Source organism: Colias croceus, chromosome 4 (assembly GCF_905220415.1).
Source record: "Colias croceus chromosome 4, ilColCroc2.1".
Taxonomy (NCBI): domain Eukaryota; kingdom Metazoa; phylum Arthropoda; class Insecta; order Lepidoptera; family Pieridae; genus Colias; species Colias croceus.
In genome coordinates, this window is record NC_059540.1 from 4,410,911 (window position 1) to 4,432,800 (window position 21,890).

The 21,890-nt window shown below is 33.3% G+C and overlaps 1 protein-coding gene across 2 annotated transcripts in view; it reads right to left on the minus strand.

Moving 5' to 3' along the window:
- LOC123690818 (ras-related protein Rab-37) overlaps positions 1-18,277 on the minus strand; it is a 66,052-nt gene extending 47,775 nt beyond the window's left edge. Inside the window, exons 1-3 of one of the 2 annotated variants that reach the window (XM_045634885.1) lie at positions 17,211-18,277; positions 16,553-16,979; positions 711-869 (exon numbers count right to left, since the gene is read on the minus strand). In XM_045634885.1, coding sequence (XP_045490841.1) covers positions 711-869; positions 16,553-16,558 — 165 coding nt within the window. In that variant the 5' untranslated portion in view covers positions 16,559-16,979; positions 17,211-18,277. Of the gene's footprint in view, positions 1-710; positions 870-16,552; positions 17,022-17,210 lie in introns of those variants that run through there. The other variant, XM_045634887.1, reaches the window with a different exon arrangement.
- Between the last annotated feature and the right edge of the window lie 3,613 nt (positions 18,278-21,890).

The following is a 21,890-nucleotide window of genomic DNA, read 5'->3' on the forward strand; positions in this document are numbered from 1 at the left end:
GCTTCTAGATTTCTTCATGAATAATAATCAAGATTTTGCGTAATATCGTGAAGGGACCATTTTTCTGAGAAGATATTTTCGCTGTATTTTGTTTGATTGAATCTTATTTACAATGTCCTGTGATTATGAAGAATATTTATGTATTAGTAGAAAATAAATGCCTACATTTTGCCGTATTAATGTACTTTTTTTGATCGATTTAGTGTGGACAAAGGAGAATAAATAAATAAACATATTGTGCCATTGGTTTTTATTACCTACTGTCTAGCAACATTCATGTCAAAGATATAATAAGTAGTTAAGCTGAAGACATATTTTATCTAAAACATTATATTTATATAGTCGTAGTTATTTACTGAAAAGATCCTCGTTTCCCTGATCCCTATTGACCACAATAATTGGGAGCAGGTAGGATTAAAGATACAATTTGGTCTATTTGGAAATGAAAATCCATGTCATATATTGGTAAATTAATTACCTTCCCCATATAAATCTTTGGTAATCCGCGCAATGACCATTCTACAAATTCTCTCTCATTTTAGCTCACTTTTAGATATATCAAAGGAAAAAATAAAAACCAGGTTTATCACTCGGCCCGGTAATCAATAAAAGAGATTCATTGCTGATTTCAATCAATTTTTTTATGTTTCTTCTTTTTAATGAGAATAGCGCGTTAAAATTAACTCTTCAGCTTGATACTATAGACCTACCTTATGTATAGGCATATCGTCGTCCACCAGAGTACGGGCGGGTGACTCTACAGGCCGGTAATCTCGATAACCAGTAGGGGAGGGTGTGGTCCGCTGCACCGGCGCTCGGAGCTCGTCTTCGAACACGTCGTCAGACATGCTGTCGTCTGTGCCCATGTGCTGTACACAAAATTATCTTATTAAAATAATTAGTAAGAAATCTTATGAAATATGTACTAAAAAATGTTGATGATTTCGATTTTTAAGAACGTTTGACAGTCAGGACTAATTTCATTTTTGCATCAGCGCATGATAGGTACAGCTGTGTTTAGGGACATTATAATTAATTTATTGTAATTCAGCTTAATCTAAATTTACAATGTTCTGTTGTTTTTAAAATCATTTTGTTACACTAACAAATTCTATATAAGTAATTCACATGAGTTATTTGGTATGAATGCGTTGAAAAAGGTCTCATTACATCGAATGCACTACAGCGTACCTAAAGGCTAAAGCACGAAATAACTTCATAGAAAGTTTAAAATTTGTTATCTCAATGACAGAAGTTTTAAAAAATATTTTCAGCGTTCTCCAAATAAATTTAAAATTCAAATATAAAATATAACCTTTCTTCTGAAAATTTTATGAATATTCTTTGTAGATTAGACTGTTCATTAACATGAGTTTAAACTTTGATAACAAAAATAAAGTAAACAAAATAATTTAAAGTCTAGACGAATATTAGAGTTCAAATGGTTACTATTAGCCCCAAGGAATCACCTAGGTTTAGATATAGGTATAGGATTGTGTTGATGAACGATTATCACAACATGACGTAATTGTATCGTTATGCATTCAATAGATTAATGATTATATTATACAGTAGTATTTACTATTTAGTGTCGGGAGATGGCCTATTGTGAGATATGTAATTAAGACGTTTATTGTGTTGAGCAATATCCGATTAATATTAACTTAATTCTAAAACTCCGTCGTATGATTTTACAAAGTAATTATTTAGTATATTCTGTGGTATAATCCACAGACGATTGCAAAACAACGTGGTTAAATATAAACTATGTCTTCACAATGTCTATCCCAGAATAACATTAAGGCCTGAATCGGGTAGAATCCCTTTTGATACCGAAAATTAACTCTAGTTATAACCGTTTTTCTTCTTAGATTCTTTATGTACATATCTAAAAAAAATGTATATTATAGTTTCGAATATGATAAAGGGCATGGTTGTTTTAATTTGTTTATTTTACAATCAGGTTTTTTGGAAAAAAATCATGAACTGAGGTCGATTTTTGTACTTTAAACCAAAACGCTAAGTCAATATAATGTCAATTATTGTAGTGTTTTTACAGTGTGTTTATGAAATTGAAACACAGGGCATGGTTGTTTTAAATTTTGATTCAATATCCAAATATCTTTTTAAATAATTTTCATACGTACTTTTACTACAATAGATTCGCGCCGGTCCCCCGATTCCGCCTAGTAAATCGTCGCCAAGGTCGCTAGCCCCTATTAACGCCTTAAACGCTGTTTTGTCAGTACAAAACAGCGTAAAACATGTATTCAACAGATGTTTATCTTTTCTCTAGTATATCTATGTACTACAGAAAGGTAAAAAAGTCTTGTAGTCAATCAAACAGAATGTTAAATGACACATTTACATTACATAGATTATTGTGCGCCAAGTAAATTTGTCCGTTAGTACTGCTTCTGCCAAATATAGATTTTGGCGAATTTATACTTTGTCTTACTAGATAATTACCTATGGAAAATAAAGAAAAGTAGAAAACATAGGATTTTACCTGTAAAAATGTTTTTTTGTAGATTTTTTTTAATCAAAACAACCTGTAGCAATTAAAATAATGATATGTTTGAAGAAATAAACATGGCCAAATTTATTCTGTACATTTCTCCGGTTGTTGCTCTCATCTTTTATTTTAAAAGCGCTCTTTGAAGCCGGTCTCAAATATAAAGTGGCTTTTCTTAATTGTTTGCGCTGGATCAAATTTCTTTTCGTTTTAAATATTTCATTTGGGTTTCTTCCACCTACACTAAACTTCGGTTCAACCGCTAGTTAATTGGAGAAATCAAGACTGCAATTTGATTGGTATCTCAAGTTATTTTAATAATTAATGAATAGTATTTTTGGTGGTTTAAATAAAACCACTACCTAATAAGTAGTTAATTCTCAAATTTCAGCGTCAATGGACGTGTTCAAATTAGACCGGGAGTAAAACTAAGTTTTAGTAGACTGTGGTAAAACTGAATTAGGGTAATTGCGCCAGTTCGCGTCCACTTAGTGCAGTTGGAAAGTTTGAAGGAGAAAATAAAAATGTTCCAGTACAAATTTCAACGCAAAATTTATGTAACGTGTTCATTACATAGTCTATTTTAAGATTTACTTTCAATTGTGTTGAAAAAATCATGTGGTTTTTATTTATCTAGACAAATAGCAGAATTAGGCGTTTTACCCAGTTCGCGTCCAAAAATTCCAGTTTGCGTCCACCCGTGGACCAGTTCGCGACCACCAGTTTAGAAAAGGAATTAAGAGTGTATTGGGTGATATTTTATTAGATAAATGCAAATAAAAATGAGATTTTAATAAATTATTTATTTGCGAATATAGTTATTTAATAAAAACTGGCCAAATGCGAGTGGAACTCGTACACCGAGGGTTCCGTATTAACAGTTTTTTTTTTCATATGTTTTAACTGTAAATGATTCTTTTTTCAATGTTTCCCTTATTTGTGCTATAAGAAGTTGCTTGTATCGAACTTCAAGTGTCTGTGTTCACGTAAAGTACCCTGTAGGTTTTGATTCCCTTGCGAATGTCGAAATTTGCGAAAATTTGCAGCATAAACGGCTGTATCTTTTGATTGCTTTGGCTTATAAGTTGGATTTTTTGACTGCTTCAAGGGACCGTAGACTTGAGTACTCAATATAAATTTCAGCTTTATACCTCCACGCGTTACTGAGAAAAAGGGTCTTGACAGAAAGACAGACCGGCAGACGGACATACATATACGGACGGATATCAAAGTGATCCTACAAGGATTTTTCTTTGAGGTTCGGAACTAAGATCAACATAATTATTAATATAATTCACTGTAAGGAAACTGGAAAAACTTTTTTTATATTTATCTTCTCATCATTAATAGAACTAAAAAAAATTAACAAAAAACAAAGACTCTCATTCTCAAAGATACTAGTCTCATTCTTAGAATACCCATTTTAAAATGAAAAAATAGTTATAGTAGTAATAATTTTAATGAAAATTCAAATTATTATCAACATGTACTCTTCATCAAAAATTTACTATCTATTTTTAATTACATATTTTAACAAACAATTCATTGCTACGTAATGAAAAACAATGTGGACGCAATATGTTCTATTGTTATGCCCTATAGGTCTAGTTTGCGCCCACCGTGGACGCAAAATGGAAGTTGTACAAATTCGGTGTAGTAATTCGCGTCCACCTTAATTTAGCTATTAATTGTAAAATAAATAAGCTGATTTATAATCCATACTATTCCATGTTTTGTTAGCAAAGTAAAGAAACAGTTACATATTCAAAAATTCACATTTAACAATAAGATACTTACCGTCAAACGCGACGCTGCGCACTATTTTTCCCGCGCGTTTTAGCTCTCTCGTTTTATAGCCAAAATTAAATATTTTTTTTAAATAGGATAGGCGGTGCACAGGCATATTTTGAATATGTGTGCATATCTCTTATACATTGAGGTATTATCGGTAATTTTTCTTATTACAATTTTACTTAAAGTATACTTATTTTCGTGAATTTTCTAAAAGATATCCGCAAAATGGACGCGAATAGGCACATGGACGCGAACAGGCACAATGACCCTATATCACACAAAATGTAGTATTACATACCTACTTCTATATCCTTGCTTTTTAGTTCAAGCTCTTCCAGCTAACTCAATATTAAAATAATGTTTCTATAATTTAATCAAGCGAACCACCAGCGACATAAAAATAGTAGACGCATTTTATGAGAAGAGGTGGATTGAATAATAATCAAGTTTGTTATACAATATACGGGCTAATGACGTCATCAAGCCCATCAGCCCGTGTGGAACATCAAAGGCATGTCTGGCCCATGGTATTAAACGAGGGCAAATAATTTGCGACACAGTTTAATATCCACTTCAATGGAAATTCGCGCTTATCTCTTGAGCCGCACGAGTGAATATGGCACGTGTGTTTCCCATCTATATTGAATGTGTTGTGTTGATGTAAATCCATCAGTTATGAATTGATGCATCTATCGTAAACATATGTTTAATTATAATTGATAGCTGTACAGGTGTAGGTAGTGCGAATAAATGCCATTATTATTTGTTTTGTCGCAAATAATTATTGTTTATGATATTGCTATAGGTTATTTACAAATAATAATACGATGGGATGTGAATTTTGTTGATGTTTATGGAACGACTAGCTGTAACCCGCGGTTTCACCGCATTGCTCCGCAGCCTTACTCGATAAATGGGCTATATGGGCCGAAATTAGGGCGTTCAGACAAACAAACTCTCCAGCTTTATAATATTAAGTATAGATGATATTGTTAAAGGTTGTTTAAAATAATTACGATGGGATGTGAATTTTTTTGATGTTTATGGAACGATGAGCGGCTAACAACCCCGGGTCCTTATTTACGAACGACTTTTCGACCGGAAAGGTTACTGTTGTGAATAATTGTGATTGAATTTCAATTGATAATCTCATACATATTATAATTTATAATATAGAAATGTACCAATTGTGTTCCGAAAATTCTTTTGTGAATATGGCCCCTGAAATCCTATTTTGTCATCATTCAGTCGCGCAGTTAATTATAATTGCGAATTGTTATGGTAAAAAGTTAAATTTGTATCATGATTCACTATGTTTAAGTAACTTAGCCGTAAATAGGTATATAACAAGTGTATTAATGAATGTGTTCCCACAAAACGTAACCCCACATTTAATTCAAGATTTAACTACCCAGTATGGTTTACATCAGACGTAATTAGTAACATTAAAACTAAACATTTTCATCTAAAAAAGTATAAAGAAAATGGTACACAATTTAATAGGGAAATGTTTAGATATTATAGAATAAAGGTTAAAAACTTAATACATATTGCTTATTCTACCTACACGAATCAATTAGAATTCATAAAGAATGATCCATCAAATTTTTGGAATTTTATTAAACAACAGCGCTCGTCCCACTCTCAGCGTACTGAATATGAATATAGGGGAAGGAGGCCTAAAGTGGGCACAGAGCCTAAAGCGGGCACTCAGTATAGTATCGGAATTTTAAATAATAGCGCGCAGGCGACGCGTGAGCACGATCCCCACACCCCTAGTCTACCCCGCGGCAGTCGTTCGATTCGCTTGCGAGCACGCATTTACAAGCTGCAACAAATAAATGTTTTTCGATGATTTTTGAAAAATATTGCAAGGTTTGTAATATGTGTTCTTTTTATTTTGGTGTTTACAATCCTTTAACCAAAATTTGTAAGTTATTAAGTGGCTATCTGGCCGTATTTTAGTTCCATAAAAATCCACGTGTCTAAAAATTTTGATGTTAGAATTTCGTCTGAACCTTTCATATGTCGAAAAAGGCAAAGCGGGCAGGGTAAAGCGGGCACGCGCCCGCTTTGCCCCGTCCGCTAAAATTCACTTACATTCTTTCTTTCATTCATTACACACACATACATTCTTTTGTTAATTTGCTTTTTCCTTTCATATGGTTAGTAAATATAAGCGTAAGACTTCACAAGCCTCATGGCAACGCTCAACTATGCAGCAAGCAATGCGAGAAGTGCAAGAGTTAGGAAAACCTGTCAAAAAAATTCCAAGAACAACATTGCAAAGACATCTTAAATCGTTCGTGTAATGAGCTTGGTAGGTTTACTACTGTCTTTTATACGGAACAAGATATGGAGCTTTTGGAATACGTGGACTCTTTATTTTACGGGCCGTCTAAACAAGAATTTATGGAACTTGTATACTTACCTATTAGGTACATTATTTTAGCAATTATTTTGTTTAAATACTTGTCGTTCACATGTTATGCCGACCTTTATAATAATTTGTTTCATCATTAATGACAATTATAAATTTATTTTTAATTTTGTTATGAGACTATATGAGACTTTTATTTTTTTAAGTTCCTTTGTTTCATATATAAATTTAAAAATAATTGTGTGACTGTTTGAAATAACTACATAACTTATAAAATATTTTTGTCTTTTACTCTATTTATTATATATATTATTTATGGCTGTATATTTTGAAATCTGCTGTTTAAATCCGGGCCTGCCCGCTTTACCCAACTACTGCCCGTTTTGCCCTAAACGAAAGCCCGCTTTAGGCCACCCCTTCGGGCAAAGCAGGCAATCGTAGGCTTTTAGTAATCTGTTAATAATTATTATATACTTTAACTTTTGACAAATTTAACCTCTTAGCATTCAAAAGTATTTAGTAATGGAACTTTTTGCAAAAAAATAAATGGTTTAACTTCTTTTCAAACTTCATTTTTTTTAATTTTCCGGTAAGGTGCCCCCTTTGGGCCCACTTCCCCTAACGGGAACCTTGTCTCAGGTGTCGACGCTGCTAATGCTTTTGCTACTTACTTTCAGTCGGTCTTTTTGAAAGATAAACCACAACTTAGTCCGAATAACATCTGCCCACATCCCGATAATGATTCCTCGCGTGTATCTATTAGCTACATCTCCAAGTCTGAAATACAAAATGCTGTTCGACGTCTTAAACCACGCTCATCTGCAGGACCCGATGGCATTCCTCCTTATCTCATTAAGGACTGCATATCTGTTTTTTTACAGCCACTTCACTTCTTATTCAACATGTCGCTTTCGTCCGACACATATCCCAATGAATGGAAAAAGTCGCGCATTACACCAATACCCAAAAGTGGCTGTAAGTCTCAAATTAATAACTATCGCCCTATAGCTGTAGCTTCTTGTTTTGGAAAATTATTAGAGAAAATTTTAAATAATAATTTGACGAATCAGATTCGATCACTCTTGTGCGATCCTCAGCATGGATTCCGGTCGAAACGTTCTACGACAACAAATCTCATCAATTTTGTCGATTATACTGCAAAAGCACTCGATAAAAAAAGACAGGTTGATGTAGCTTATTTTGATTTTAAAAAGGCTTTCGATCGCGTAAATAATGATGTTCTTTTATCGAAATTTTCTAAATTTGGTTTTACACCCAAGTTGATAAAATACTTCGCTAACTATTTTGACGGTCGCGTCCAATACGTCCAACTCGGACGTCTACGTTCCGATCCTTATTCCGTGCATTCTGGCGTAAGTCAGGGCAGCACTTTAGGACCTACTCATTTCTTGGTCATGGTAAATGACCTTCCTAATGTACTAAGATCAGCCCAATGTCTCATGTTCGCCGATGACTTAAAACTATTCTTAACTATCGAATCTCATTCCGATTGCTTATCTTTACAAAATGACATAATAAATTTGACTTCTTGGTGCCACGAAAATCAAATAGGGCGTATTCAGAAAGAAAGCTTGAAACTTATAAGCGCTTATAAGCGCTTATCGGCGCTTATCGGCGCTGGTAACCCGCGCAGGAAAATATATGAACATGCGCCGATAAGCGCTGATCGGCGCCGACAAGTTCCAACAAGTTTCAACAAACTTGTCGGCGCCGATCAGCGCTTATCGGCGCATGTTCATATATTTTCCTGCGCGGGTTACCAGCGCCGATAAGCGCCGATAAGCGCTTATAAGCGCTTATAAGTTTCAAGCTTTCTTTCTGAATACGCCCTTAGAATTTAATATTTCAAAATGCAACATAATGACATACACTCGCTCGCGTTCACCTATTGTATATCCATACAGCTTAGAAGGCACAACGCTGCGCAGAGTCGACCACATCCGCGATTTAGGAATACTTTTTGATAAAACTTTAACGTTTAATGAACATATTGAGGCTCTGTGTCAAAAAGCGTACAAATCCCTCGGCTTTATCGTACGGCAATCGGCGAGGTTTCAGGATAGAAAAACTGTCGTCGTATTGTACTCGGCCTACGTACGCAGTATATTGGAATACAACGCAATAATATGGAGCCCTCACGAAAAGAAATACACACTACTGCTCGAGAGGGTTCAAAGAAAGTTTGCTCGTTATTTGTATTTAAAACTTTACGGATATTATCCTTACATGTATCCATCTCTTTTTGTAATAGGCATGGTTGGCTTAAATACACTTGAATTGAGACGAAAACTTGCTCTCATAATTCACTATTACTTATTATTAAATAATCGCGTCGACAATCCTGTCGCTTTGGGTATGTGCGGGTTGTGGGCGCCGCCTCCCGGCGTGTCGCTGCGCCGCCGGCCGCTGTTCGCGGAGGCCTGTGTGCGGACGCAGGCGGCCGGCACCGCTCCGACACACTCGGCCCTTCATCTGTTAAATCGTGTGCTGGCCTCCGATGCCACAATTGACATTTTTGCTAGTAGTATAAATACTGTCCTAGACCTCTGTATCAGGTACTTGGATGCACATTGAATGTAACTCCATTTTGTTTGTATTTTTGTTAACATATTGTTACTAAATTATATGTATGCTTTGGTATTATTACTGTAAGTACAAAGAATGATTCTGTGTCAATAAATAATAAAAAAATAATAATAACAAATAGTAAGTGCTTTCCAGGGGCTGAAAGTTGATGCTTCACGGCCAATAAATTTGATATGGCCATACGGCGCCTCATAATAGGTACCTAGGTACAGAGCTCGTCTTTTCTTACTTCTTTACACCCAAATGTTATCTACTTTTTTTAGTTATATGATATATTTTAAGTACGCAAAATGTTATAAATAATGCAAAGGTAGTAGACGTGGCCCGCTCCTTCACGCATAGGTAGTGAAACCACGAAAATTATAACTTTGTCTTTAGGAGATGATTTTTTTTAACTATAAAAACTATCTGGGTCTTCTTTTCAAAATCAAATCTATGGATTGATTATCCGTGAAATAAATTGAAATGTTTTCGCGTTTATAATATTAACACAAATGATTTAATATTATTTGTGAATCAACTGTTCAAAATCAAGATTACATAAGCTACGAAGATAAATTACCGCTAGACCTCCAATATTTATTAGGTACTCGAGATAAATTACTACAAAATGTCACAAAACACCCTTAACCGCAATAATTAACGAATTTACATATTATAAACTAGGATGTGAGTAGTTTTGTATAAATGATATTAATGTGCACATGTGAAATTCATTAAAATAGACACCACAAACAGACTGTTTAATAAACTTTAAACTAAAGTAATTATTGTGCTAGTGTGTACCTAAATATTAAATTATTCATTTCACTTTATGTTTATGCCAATGCTTTATCACTTTATGCTTTTTTATGTATGTTTGCAGATTGATGTGATTTCTAACATATACGTAGTATAAATATCTAAGATATAGGAAAAACATGAAAATCCGAATTGTACGATAATTTGAAATTTGAACATTTTAGTGCAGACGTAACTTCTTTTTGTTTGTCTGGTTTGAAAAATAAAATGAAAACAAAATTATCGAATGGAAATAAAAAAAAAATCTAGGGCGGATCCGGTGTGCGGCTAGTAAAACTAATAAATATTATGTTGTTGCTGCTTTGAAGACATGAAGTCCTGTTTATCGCTATTTCCACGTTGAACATAATATTTAATTACGTATATTGTAAATGTATAAGTATATATTATTATGTTGTATCTATTGATAATGCTCAAGAACATCGTTTTTAAGTAAATTATTATTTATATATTATAAATATGTCTATAAGCCGTGGAACATTTAAACTCCTTCTTTAAAGTCGGTTAAAAACAGAGGCGATGTTAAATGCAAATGCTTTGGGTGTCCCATTTCACTATCGCGATGTTATTCTGCACACGATATCGGTCCCATCCCCAAATATGGGGTACGTGGGGCTTATCTTAAATAAATATATCTAGGGTTGGCACTTATAGAGTTAATTAAATAATTGATTTATTATTTGTAATGTATAAAACAAAATAAACAATTATTAATATAACGGCACTTTAAACTGATTTGATATTTATTTTTCATATTGTTTAAGGGAAACCTAGGTACACCTGGTAAAGGTAAGGAAGGTAGGTAAAGTCATTAAATATTAAGATCATATTTTTCTATATTGAAAGGGAAACGTACACACTTTTCTCTTCGTAATGCATGAAAAATAATTCAAATACCAAAAGGTACTTATAATTTATTATTTGTATCAATTTCCATACATCATCAGATACAAACATGTTTAAAAGTATAATTATGACTACAGAAAAAGTATCGTGTACAAAACACAATTTAAAATTTCCATCATAAACAAATTGAAAAGTAAATTAGTGACAGCCCTACTAGAAAGCGACCCTTTCTATTGTTACCTACGTGGACATGTCACGGTTCGTAATTATACGATGTATTGTGTATATTCTTGAGTACATAATACAATATTTTTATTCCCAAGCATTTATGCTTTTATAAAGAATATGGAAAAATAATTTCGCAATTTCGCAATTACCTACTGTTTGATTTGTAACATCAAACATTTCTTCAGAAACAATTATTTATGTTTTGTTTACTTCCAGTAGCTTATCTACCTATACATATGAATTTTATAATCAAAATGTGAACGTTTAACTAAAAAAGGCCACCGTCACCAATTTTTCTAGCATGGCATATTTTCCAGAATAACACATGATTATTCTGGAAAATATGCCATGCGTTTCATGTAAATCTGTTCGTAGTTTTGGTTATAGTGTTTTTAGTAATGTATTTATAATATTTTCTATACGCTGTTAAAGAAAGGCTGTTATGTACATAAGTTGTTCGTGATATCATGAACAGGATATGAAAAAGTTATAGACACAGATTTTTAAGTTCTCAATTAATTTCACCTGATTTTTTTTAATATAGCTACTATAGAGATAGATACATTTTGTAAGAGAATTACTAAAGAGGAAGAATGGCTAATAACTTTTTGTCGTGAAACAAAACTTAAAGGGTGTGAAATAGGGCATGGAATGTGAGGAAGGGTGTGACGATAACGTCAAGTGGGTACGGGAATAGACGCGGGAATTTTATTATGATTCTCTTTAATATATGAAAATATAAGCATAACGAACATAATACGTTATGATATCCTAGTATTTAGGTAAAATTTTTGTTAGCAATACGCATAATAAGTATTAATAAATTAATGAACATGATGTTGTTTAAATGACCACAGGAAGCAGGAAGACCACAGCCCAAGACAATTATTACATACTAGCTTCCGCCCGCGACTCCGTCCGCGCGGATGTCGGTCTTCGCGTGGATGGTTTATTTCTCCATTTTGAGTAACTCTGACAATGACATCTTATAAATATCTATTGGACCCAAATACGGCTAGGCCTATAATGCGCAACGTGTGTTCGCGGTTCTACAGAACAACGTCTATGGATAAAACTGAAAAATTAAGATTAATTTTTTTCTGCGTATTTTTCCAGGATAAAAAGTATCCTATTTTACGCCCAGGATAATAAGGTATAATTATACCAAGTTTCATCGAAATCGAACCGTTAGTTTTCACGTGATGCCTTCACATACAGACAGACAGACAGACAGACAGACAAAAATTTTTTTAATCACATATTTGGGTTTGGTATCGATCCAGTAACACCCCCTGCTATTTATTTTTTCAATATTTTCAATGTACAGAATTGACCCTTCTACAGATTTATTATATGTATAGAAGATAAATCTAACAAACCAAAGCTCCTTATTTCTTTTTATTAATTGGTATTTTTTAAAGTTCGACATAACTTTTTTTACTTTACAGAAATGAAATTACAGTTAAACAGTTGACATAAGAAAATTTAAGACTCGTGAGAAGAAAAATATACTTATTTGTTTTATCAGAACCTGTCTCAGTTCTTACGCAAGCTAAAAGTTATGTGACGTACATAGTTAGCGACGAATATGACGCAAATGGTATATTATAATTGCGTTTGGAAATAATTCAATGACGCCTACATGGCAATCTTTTTGATGAAATTTGCTCCCCAGAGACGCGGGAATAACGAATGATAGCAAGATGAAGGTTCAAAATCCTATTATTTTGTGAATAGCACTTCGCCCGTGGCATGCCGTGCATTTTAAGTATTGCGTGAAATTCACTTTCAAGTTTCATTTTTTAAAAAGGAGCCTACATTTTACTTATTGACTTCGCAGATTTTATCAAAATATATACTAATTTAACCTTTAAGTTCTACAATAAAGCATGGCTATTTGGCATCAAAACAATTATTATTTCTCTTTATATTGAACTATACACAATAATGTTAGTTTTCCAAATCCCCAAATAAATTCAGTCCGTGTAGGTAGAGGTATACTAGGCATTGTCTGAAAGGGACACTGTTGGATCTAAATTCAAGCCCAGATAGCTTTAGGCCTTTTCTCCGAGAATTCTTTCGATCTCTACGATAAAATAAAATTTAGTATCTACGTAGTAGGTACCTACTGGATCTGTTTAATAAAGAAGAGTACCGTGTTTGTATATCTTTTTACTTTTTACTGGATTGCAATATCAATTTGAATTAATGAATGTAGAAGTAAATTATTTAAATCACCCTTTTAACGTCACAAAACAAATGTCTGACCAATTCTCATGTAATTAGCTGCTGCGGTTTTGGTTCGCCGTAAATTAATTAAACAGTGACATAGCCCATATTGGTTTGTATGGTATCTTTTAATTGCTTTTTTGTATTTGCCTTTTGTAAACATTTGAGAAACTAAGCAGGAATTTAGAAAACTGTTTTTGAAGTGAAACTTCTTTATCGGGGTTGGAAAAAAATTTAGTGTAACATTTTTTCGTTACGCGTGACATTTTTTCGTTACGCGCCATCTTTTTCATAATCCCTACCACGCGTGCTTCGACGTATTTCTGTAAAGTTGCATATAGTAAATTATTTTTTGAAAAATAAGGTCATAAAGAAGTTTCACTTACGTGTGTACACTAGTTCCTACACGCACACATTTTTTTATTTTAGTTTGTACGTACTTAGGCTGGAAAATCTTTGCTGGAGAACTTTAGAAAACTGCAATGTACGTTTTCATCAAAATATACATATCTCCTCTCACTCTTAAAAATATGAAATTGCTAGCACTAAATCCGAATATAAATGTTTATAGCTTCTCAAAGTGGAACGGTTTATGTTACTGGTAATAACACTAAAGTAGACTATTTTAGAATGTCTTAAAACAGAGTATGATTAATTGCCTTTTTATTTGTGCCTGTATAGTAAAATGTGAAGAAAATTAAATTAAATTAAGAAGAGATACGTATGCTTTTGGGAAACTAATATTTTCATTTAAATTCATAAAGCACCTTTTTCTATGTAAATGAAATTGAATAGTTTTTGTAGAGGGTACATTTCCTAAATAGTTGCCTCACTTTCGATATTTTCCAAAATGGTCGTAAATCGGTCAGACAACTTACTTTTAATTTTGAGCACTTCTTAGCTACAGGTTCGATTTGTTTCTAAATGTATTTAGAATGTATGTAGAAATGTATTTCAATAATTGAAGTTCTCAAAAAAATGTACCTAGGTACGTAAAATAAAATAGGTACGTCTGTAATAGCTACGAAAGATGTCTTGTTTATATTTCATGACATATTATCCTCAGTTCTTGAACTTAAAATTCACAAAATAAGAACCAACGAGGAAACATATTTATTAAAAGCTTTTAGATCTGTATCACTTTCCTTTGAGGACACTCTTTGATGTAGATTTTTTTGAGATAATAACAAAATGAATATCGCAAAATATGAAATCTTGCGGGATTATACATTACAGGCTTATTGAGAGGTTTGTTTCTGGGAATATTACTCAAATTAATGGTATTATAATTCGATGAATTACAAGAACGCCGTGAGCAACATTTTTTGGAACTAGTGATAACTGCGTTAAAAACAACCGACTTCAAACTTGCACTCGCAAAATTTACAAATACCTACAGACAAAAATGCTCATAAAATAAAAACTACTGGGCCTATCCGAATAAAATTTTTATGGGACCAATTCGACACCATCCCGCATCGAAGAAAAAAAGAATCACGTAAATCGGTTTAGAAACCTCGGAATAATCGGTGTACATACATAAAAAAAAAAATATACCGGCCGAATTGATAACCTCCTCCTTTTTTTTGAAGTCGGTTAAAAAATAAATACAATTTGCTTTGATTCCTTCTCAAAGAGACTGAAGAAAATGTGGAGTCTCCTCGAAGACAAGCGTCTTGTTCACTTGTTGAAGATACCGATGCGATGACCGTAGTACCTTACCTATTATTGTTACGAATGGTCGTCTTGAATATTTTATAGTTTGAAATGATTTGAAAACATTCATGTAATATGTTAATATTTTGTTTAACAGCACGTATTTAACAATTTCTATTTTATACGTATTTATCGTAAAATTAAAATTATCTTTAAATTATCTACACTAGGTTTGAAAACAGCGCCATCTCTTTCAAATTACATTAAACACTATTAAACCTTCAGAGCAAGTGCTTTCAGGAATTCACTGCATTTTATAGATCGACCTCAAATTTGAAAAATAAATAAGGTTTCTTCTTTCTTTTTTTCTCTCTTTCGTTATGATATAATCCATGCATAATCCGCTTAAATTACAAACATGATTTTAAAATAAAATATTGAATAAAAAATCCACACGTAGAGCTTGTAGAGTCTTTGATCTACGTTAAAAAAATTCCTGTATAAGACAGACTACACAGTATTATATTTTATAAGTCCATGATAGGTAGATAATAGATATTATTATGTTATCGAGTAAGAATATTTTTTAATATGATAGATACCTACTGACATTAAAAAAATAATAATGAGATGTCGATAAACTCAATAAATATTATTATATGCTCAGCTGTTTCCATAAGCTTTTTATGAAAGTTAAGTATGTATTTTCAAATTTAATTGTTAAATAAAATGACGTATGTATAAAATAAGTCAATCAAAATACCTAGGTATGTTTCTACAACATGTTCATGTTTATACCAAAAATAAAAATCAATTCATCAAACATTTGATAAAAAATAACAATTGCGTAAAACACGTCTAAAATTCTAAAAATAACCTAAAACAATCAGTTTCATTTTGCTAGACGGCAAAGCATCCAATAATGTAAAGTCAACATTCAACCGGTGTCCCTTCCCCTAATTGGAGCCATTTAGAATCTATCGATTTCACTTTTTTTATTCATGACGAAAAGACAGTGAGATGTTAAATGATTGGTGTCTGAAGTAATTGTCTTTCTTTTGTTAGGTTTTATGTGATAGATATTGACGTATTTATTTTTTTAGTTTATAAGATATTAAGGTTGCGTGTATGTAAAAGAGTGTTGAAAATTATTAAATTAGAATGATTTTTAACGACAAATAATGCTGTGTAGATTAAAATAATATTATGTAGTATAGAACTAAAGTGAGATTTATATGTACCGTGAATAATTTAATGATTTTTTAAATAGTTTTACATGATGTGTTTTTCTAAATGTATTTTAAGTGATAAGCATTAAAGCCAACTATTATTTATAAAAGTTTTTTATTTAAACAAGCGAAAAGAGATTAGGTACTCGAACAATTCATGTCACCAAAATGACCGTACTTACAATACATTATACAGATAAGATAACACATCCGCAACAGTGGCGAAACATTTGAATATACAACAATATAATATACATATATACTCACACTCATTTCTTCTACGCTCCCCTAGTCATTTAACACTGTCACCACACTATCATAAATTGCCGAATAATGTTATCAGATCACGCATTCTGAGGACCGGTTCACACGAAAAGCGCACTACAATGACAGACTTATCACACACAACCAACACAGACATAAACGAACGTACATTTAATTCATTCAACAATAAAAATCCACTGAACACTAGCTTCTACATTAACTTGATCTTCGTGAACCAAAAACTCATATTTTGAGGTTATGTCCTGGATCACTGAATGTAGGGCAACCTTTAGGGTGAAAATTGCGTGCACCCGCGCGCATGTGTGCGTTTTCAGATCGTAAAATGTATTTCTATGTAGAATTCATGTGTTTATGTAAGAATTTTGTCAGTGTGCGAAACGCGATGTACATGTACGGGAGTTTTCACGATCTGTCCGAGGATATCCAGCAGTTAGTTTTCCAGATTTAATGTTTTTTTATATTTCCAATTCGTATGTAATTAGGGATATATTTATTGTATTGAATATTAATTCCACAGACTCGATTGTGATCCCTATGAATATAACGTTTTAATACAATTTTTATATTAAGGAGAAGGAAAAAAATAAGATATTTTTAACTTTGTAACTATGTAGGCAGTTCAATTTTTAGAAAATAATACCGTGTAAAGCCGATGTCTGTTAGATCGATTCCAGCCGCAGCCTCAACAATAGTTGGTACCAAGATTCTGTATCTCGCTGTAATCTCACAAGCATTTGTAAAGTATGAATAAGTTTAATAAAAAAAAAACTTCAAATAAGGATCGAGTTATTATAGTAATTCAATTATTGATAGAAATGTGTGCGTCAATTAAACACCCACACTAAAGTGAGAAATTCTTGACATACCTTTTTTACTCAAAGGATCTCAAATCAAATTGAACCTTATCACAGTTTTGTAGAGTAAAAAATAGAGTTTTTCGAATACCTTTATATCAAGGGTAGATATTGGATAGATATATTTATGCACTTGCCAGTACTGAATTTGTTTTTGAATATCTACGCTTTTACTGATTATTTTGCTCGGGTCACTGCTTTTCTTTGATTAAGCGGAATTAAACATTTTAATATTTCTGAATCCGTTGGATGATTTTGAATAAAGATGAAAAGATAATACATAATATTATTTTATTGAGTACTCGTGTACATACTACTAGCTGAAGCCCGTGACTTCACTCTCGATCCGTCTTTTAATTTAACTCAATGTAATATTATACAATATACATTCAGATAAGCTTTTAGAACTACACATTTAAAAAAAAGTAAGCAGTGAGCTGATTTAGGAATCGCTCAAAAAGTTGGCTCGGCGAGCAATATAATTGAGTGCTACATAATATGCGTAGATTATTATCTATTTATTTCTAACCTTAGTATGTAGTATGTGCTATTAATAAAACTATTACAATACTAATAAAAAAAAGTATAAACATATTTTATTTCTATTTTTAATTCGTGAATCAATCGAGTCGAGATTTCATAGTAATCAGCCGTCCATACTTGACATGCGCGAGTTGACCTCCGCAATCGATGGGAAGAGTTTGTTTTTGTTCTATCCCTTTCTCCCACAGCCGGATATCTCGCTCCCTCGCATTTATGTGCCGATAGACATGACCGTTTCTAATGTAGGACGTAGTTCGAATATATTGACATAGATGGCGCTAGTTGTACCTTGGAATAGGATTAATTATTCATTTGGATAGAATTTAGTATTGGATACATTTTAATTAATTATTTAATTATTAATAGGTATCATGTATAATAGCTATCACAAGATTTTCCATTTGTGTTTCTTTTATTTAATGGTTTTTTAATGTTATAAAAATCAATAGCAATATGTAAATATGATTTAGGAGATGCTAAGTTACGTCGTGTTAACTGCAATAAAATTAATATGCTAAGTATTGGGATTTAATGGCTGCAGTTTCATTTCAAAATACCTACACATCGAAAATAATCGAGAATGTTCTAACTTCTAACGATAGAAAAGTTCTAAACAAACAATCAAGTGTCCAATTAACACCTTCAATAGAAACATACCGATATTATCAGTGAAATAAAGCCAGTGCTACCCTTCATTTAATTAGAACGAACCCAGAAAACAATCAAAACACACTAAATCGACATCAATCAACCAAACAAAGATTCAATTTCATCCTACAGAACATGCAAAAAATAAATCACCTGTTAAACCAGTAAAAGAAAGGCCATTAATTGAAAAATCCCATACAATAGCAGGAAACGTGGTCTAAATCTGAGCGAAGCCTCGAGTTACAAAAGAAATATAAAAAAAATACGATGCATCTGAGCGCCCGCCTACCGCAGTCACAAATAAACCAAGACATACAGGTCCACCAACACAACATCGTACATCACAAATGTATCAAGGGAAATCCGTTCTTCAATCTTAACAATAGGATGCATAATGCTGTGCCATAATTATTGCGCTTGAATAATGAAAACGTTGACCGTGCTACTTGCAGGGAAAATTCAGCGAGCACAATGAGCTAAGAAATACGGTGAAATACTCGTTGTCTTAAATGATAAATTAATAAGGGTAATGTAAATGAATAAGAGGTGGTTCTATAGCAATCTGCTCCAAACTATTATATTTGATTTTCCATTGACCATTGAGCAAATCGTACTCAAATGGAAATGGTCAAATCATATTATGATTATGTTTACTGATGTACCTACTTACCTACTTTATTAAACTAATAATAAATTTTACTTCCATACTGTATAAGAACTGATGATAATGGTAGTGATGACAATGCAAAAGCTAGCACAAAGAAATGAAAACGATATAGGTAAAAGCATCCATTAGCAAAACGGAGAATCCGAGATTCTATTAGATAAACCCATGAAAGCTATGGTTAAAGATGTAGGTATGTATTATCTTAGATAGGTACCGTTGTTTATTAATTACCTAGTCAACGAACTTTTTTCCAACAGTTCGTACATTAATTATTAAACAAGACTCATTACACTGGATTTTATCATTGGGAGCCATGACGTACATAGAAACTGACAGACAAATAGTTATAATATGCTTTGGCCTTTATAAAGCTCAAGTTCGGTCGGGTGTGGTGTGGTGTATTGTTCTCACTTTTGGGCAGTGGGCTGGGCAAAATAACAACTTAGCGATTTGGACTCGATTGAAAAACGAGCGATTAGGCTTATCGGGAATGAAGCCCTTACCACCTCGAAATTGCACAGCTTAGAACATCCTCGAAAAATGGCTAGTTTGGCAGTCTTCTACAAGATTCATCGGGAGAATGTGCTGAAGAATTGCACAACCTGGTACCTGCCCACCTCTATGTCATCGACATTCTTCCTATATACCTACGCACTAAGCGTTATACTTCATCCTTTCTCGTGCGTACCAGTTAGGAATGAAACAATCATCAAGCCTCCGTGTTTCCTGATTCTGGACTTGTTTAAAAGAAAAAAGTCATTTATTAGGTCAGCCTGCTCCATCCTAGACCTCGCTTGTCGATTTCCATCAGGCGAAGCGATGGTCAAATGAAATGAAATCATCATGAAATGCGACCATTTCACGAAATGATTGATCATTTCATGAAATGAGCAAATCTACGATATGGCCACGACATCATCACGCTCAGACCAACAGGAGTGGAGCAATGCGGGTTAAACTGTGGGGCACAGCTAGTACAATAATCTATACTTAATATTATAAATCGGAAGAGTTTGTTTGATTGATTGTTTGTTTGTTTGAACGCGCTAATCTCAGGAAATACTGGTCCGCTTTGAAAAATTATTTCGGTGTTAGATAGCCCATTTATAGAAAGAAAGAAAGATCATAATAAAAAATTTATCGGGGAAGGTTGGTTATAGGCTATATAATATCTATACTGATACTTATATAGGTATGTATAATGTACTAGCTTACCGCCCGCGGCTTCGCCCGCTTTCTCAAAAACGATTTTAGATTTAAACTATCCTATCTCTCAAGTTGGATCGAATTGCACATGGTGTGCGAATTTTATTGTAATCGGTTAAGTGGTTTAGGAGTCCATTGAAGACAAACATTGTGACACGAGATTTATATATATTAAGATTTAAGATTACCACAGTATTACAATATTGTATTACTAGCTTTACGCCGGCGGCTACGCCCGCGGTTTCTAAGAAAAACTCGCATAGTTCCTGTTCCCGTGGAATTTCCGGGATAAAACCTATCCTATACTACTCGTGGATAATGTAGCTTTCGAATGGTTAAAGAATTTTTGAAATCGGTCCAGTAGTTTATGAGCCTTACAATCAAACAAACGAACAAAGTTTTTTGTTTATAATATTAGTCTAGATAAAGCTGAAGAGTTCGTTTGTTTGAACGCGCTAATCTCAGGAACTACTGGTCCGCTTTGAAAAATTATTTCGGTGTTAGGTAGCCGATATCGAGGAAGGTTATACCTACCTACCTATAAGCTTATCATCACGTTAGGACCATCAAGAGCGGAGCAATGCAGGTGAAACCACGAAGCACAGCTAGTTATTAATATTCCAAACAACCCATAATCATTATTTAAAAACTACAACTAATGCCAACTACGCGGACATGTTAATTAACTCAATATGTATATTAATTATATTATCTATGCTATACGAATAAGAGCAAACATTCCACATTAATAAAACCAAGAAAAAAATCTATTGAAACACCATTCATTCGTTTTAATGAATGTTAAATATTATATTTTAAATACCTAACGTTATTGCTAGTAGAGCGTGACAAGGTCACAACGACAGTCGGCGCGGCACGAACCGGCAACGTCGCGCGGCTGAGTGCTGACAAGGACATCGATATGCATCGCGCGTGGGATAGAACGAGACACGCGTACTATTGTGCATTCAGAAAAGAACGGATGTGATTATTGTGCTGTGTGCAACGCGTGACCTGCGAGAAAGCGGCTGATTCTATCTGAATTAATTTTCATTGATGAATGATTTAGTAAGCCACTACGTGCCACTACTAAGTACTGTACTATCCTACTATGCGTTACAATTTAGTTATTTTCTTTCAAATTATTTAGACTAATGTCTCATTTGAAAAATCAAGCAAATTTTGCGTTGAATATTCGAGGATTGCTCGTATTGAAATATATTTTGAGTAAGTAGGTATACATAGGTATTTATAGCTTAGAAAATATGTGAATAATTTTCAAACTCTAATACTACTCTAACTCTAGTACCTAGTACCTACTAAGGTAGGTATTAGGTATCTACCTAGGGTAATTGCGCCAGTTCGCGTCCACTTAGTGCAGTTGGAAAGTTTGAAGGAGAAA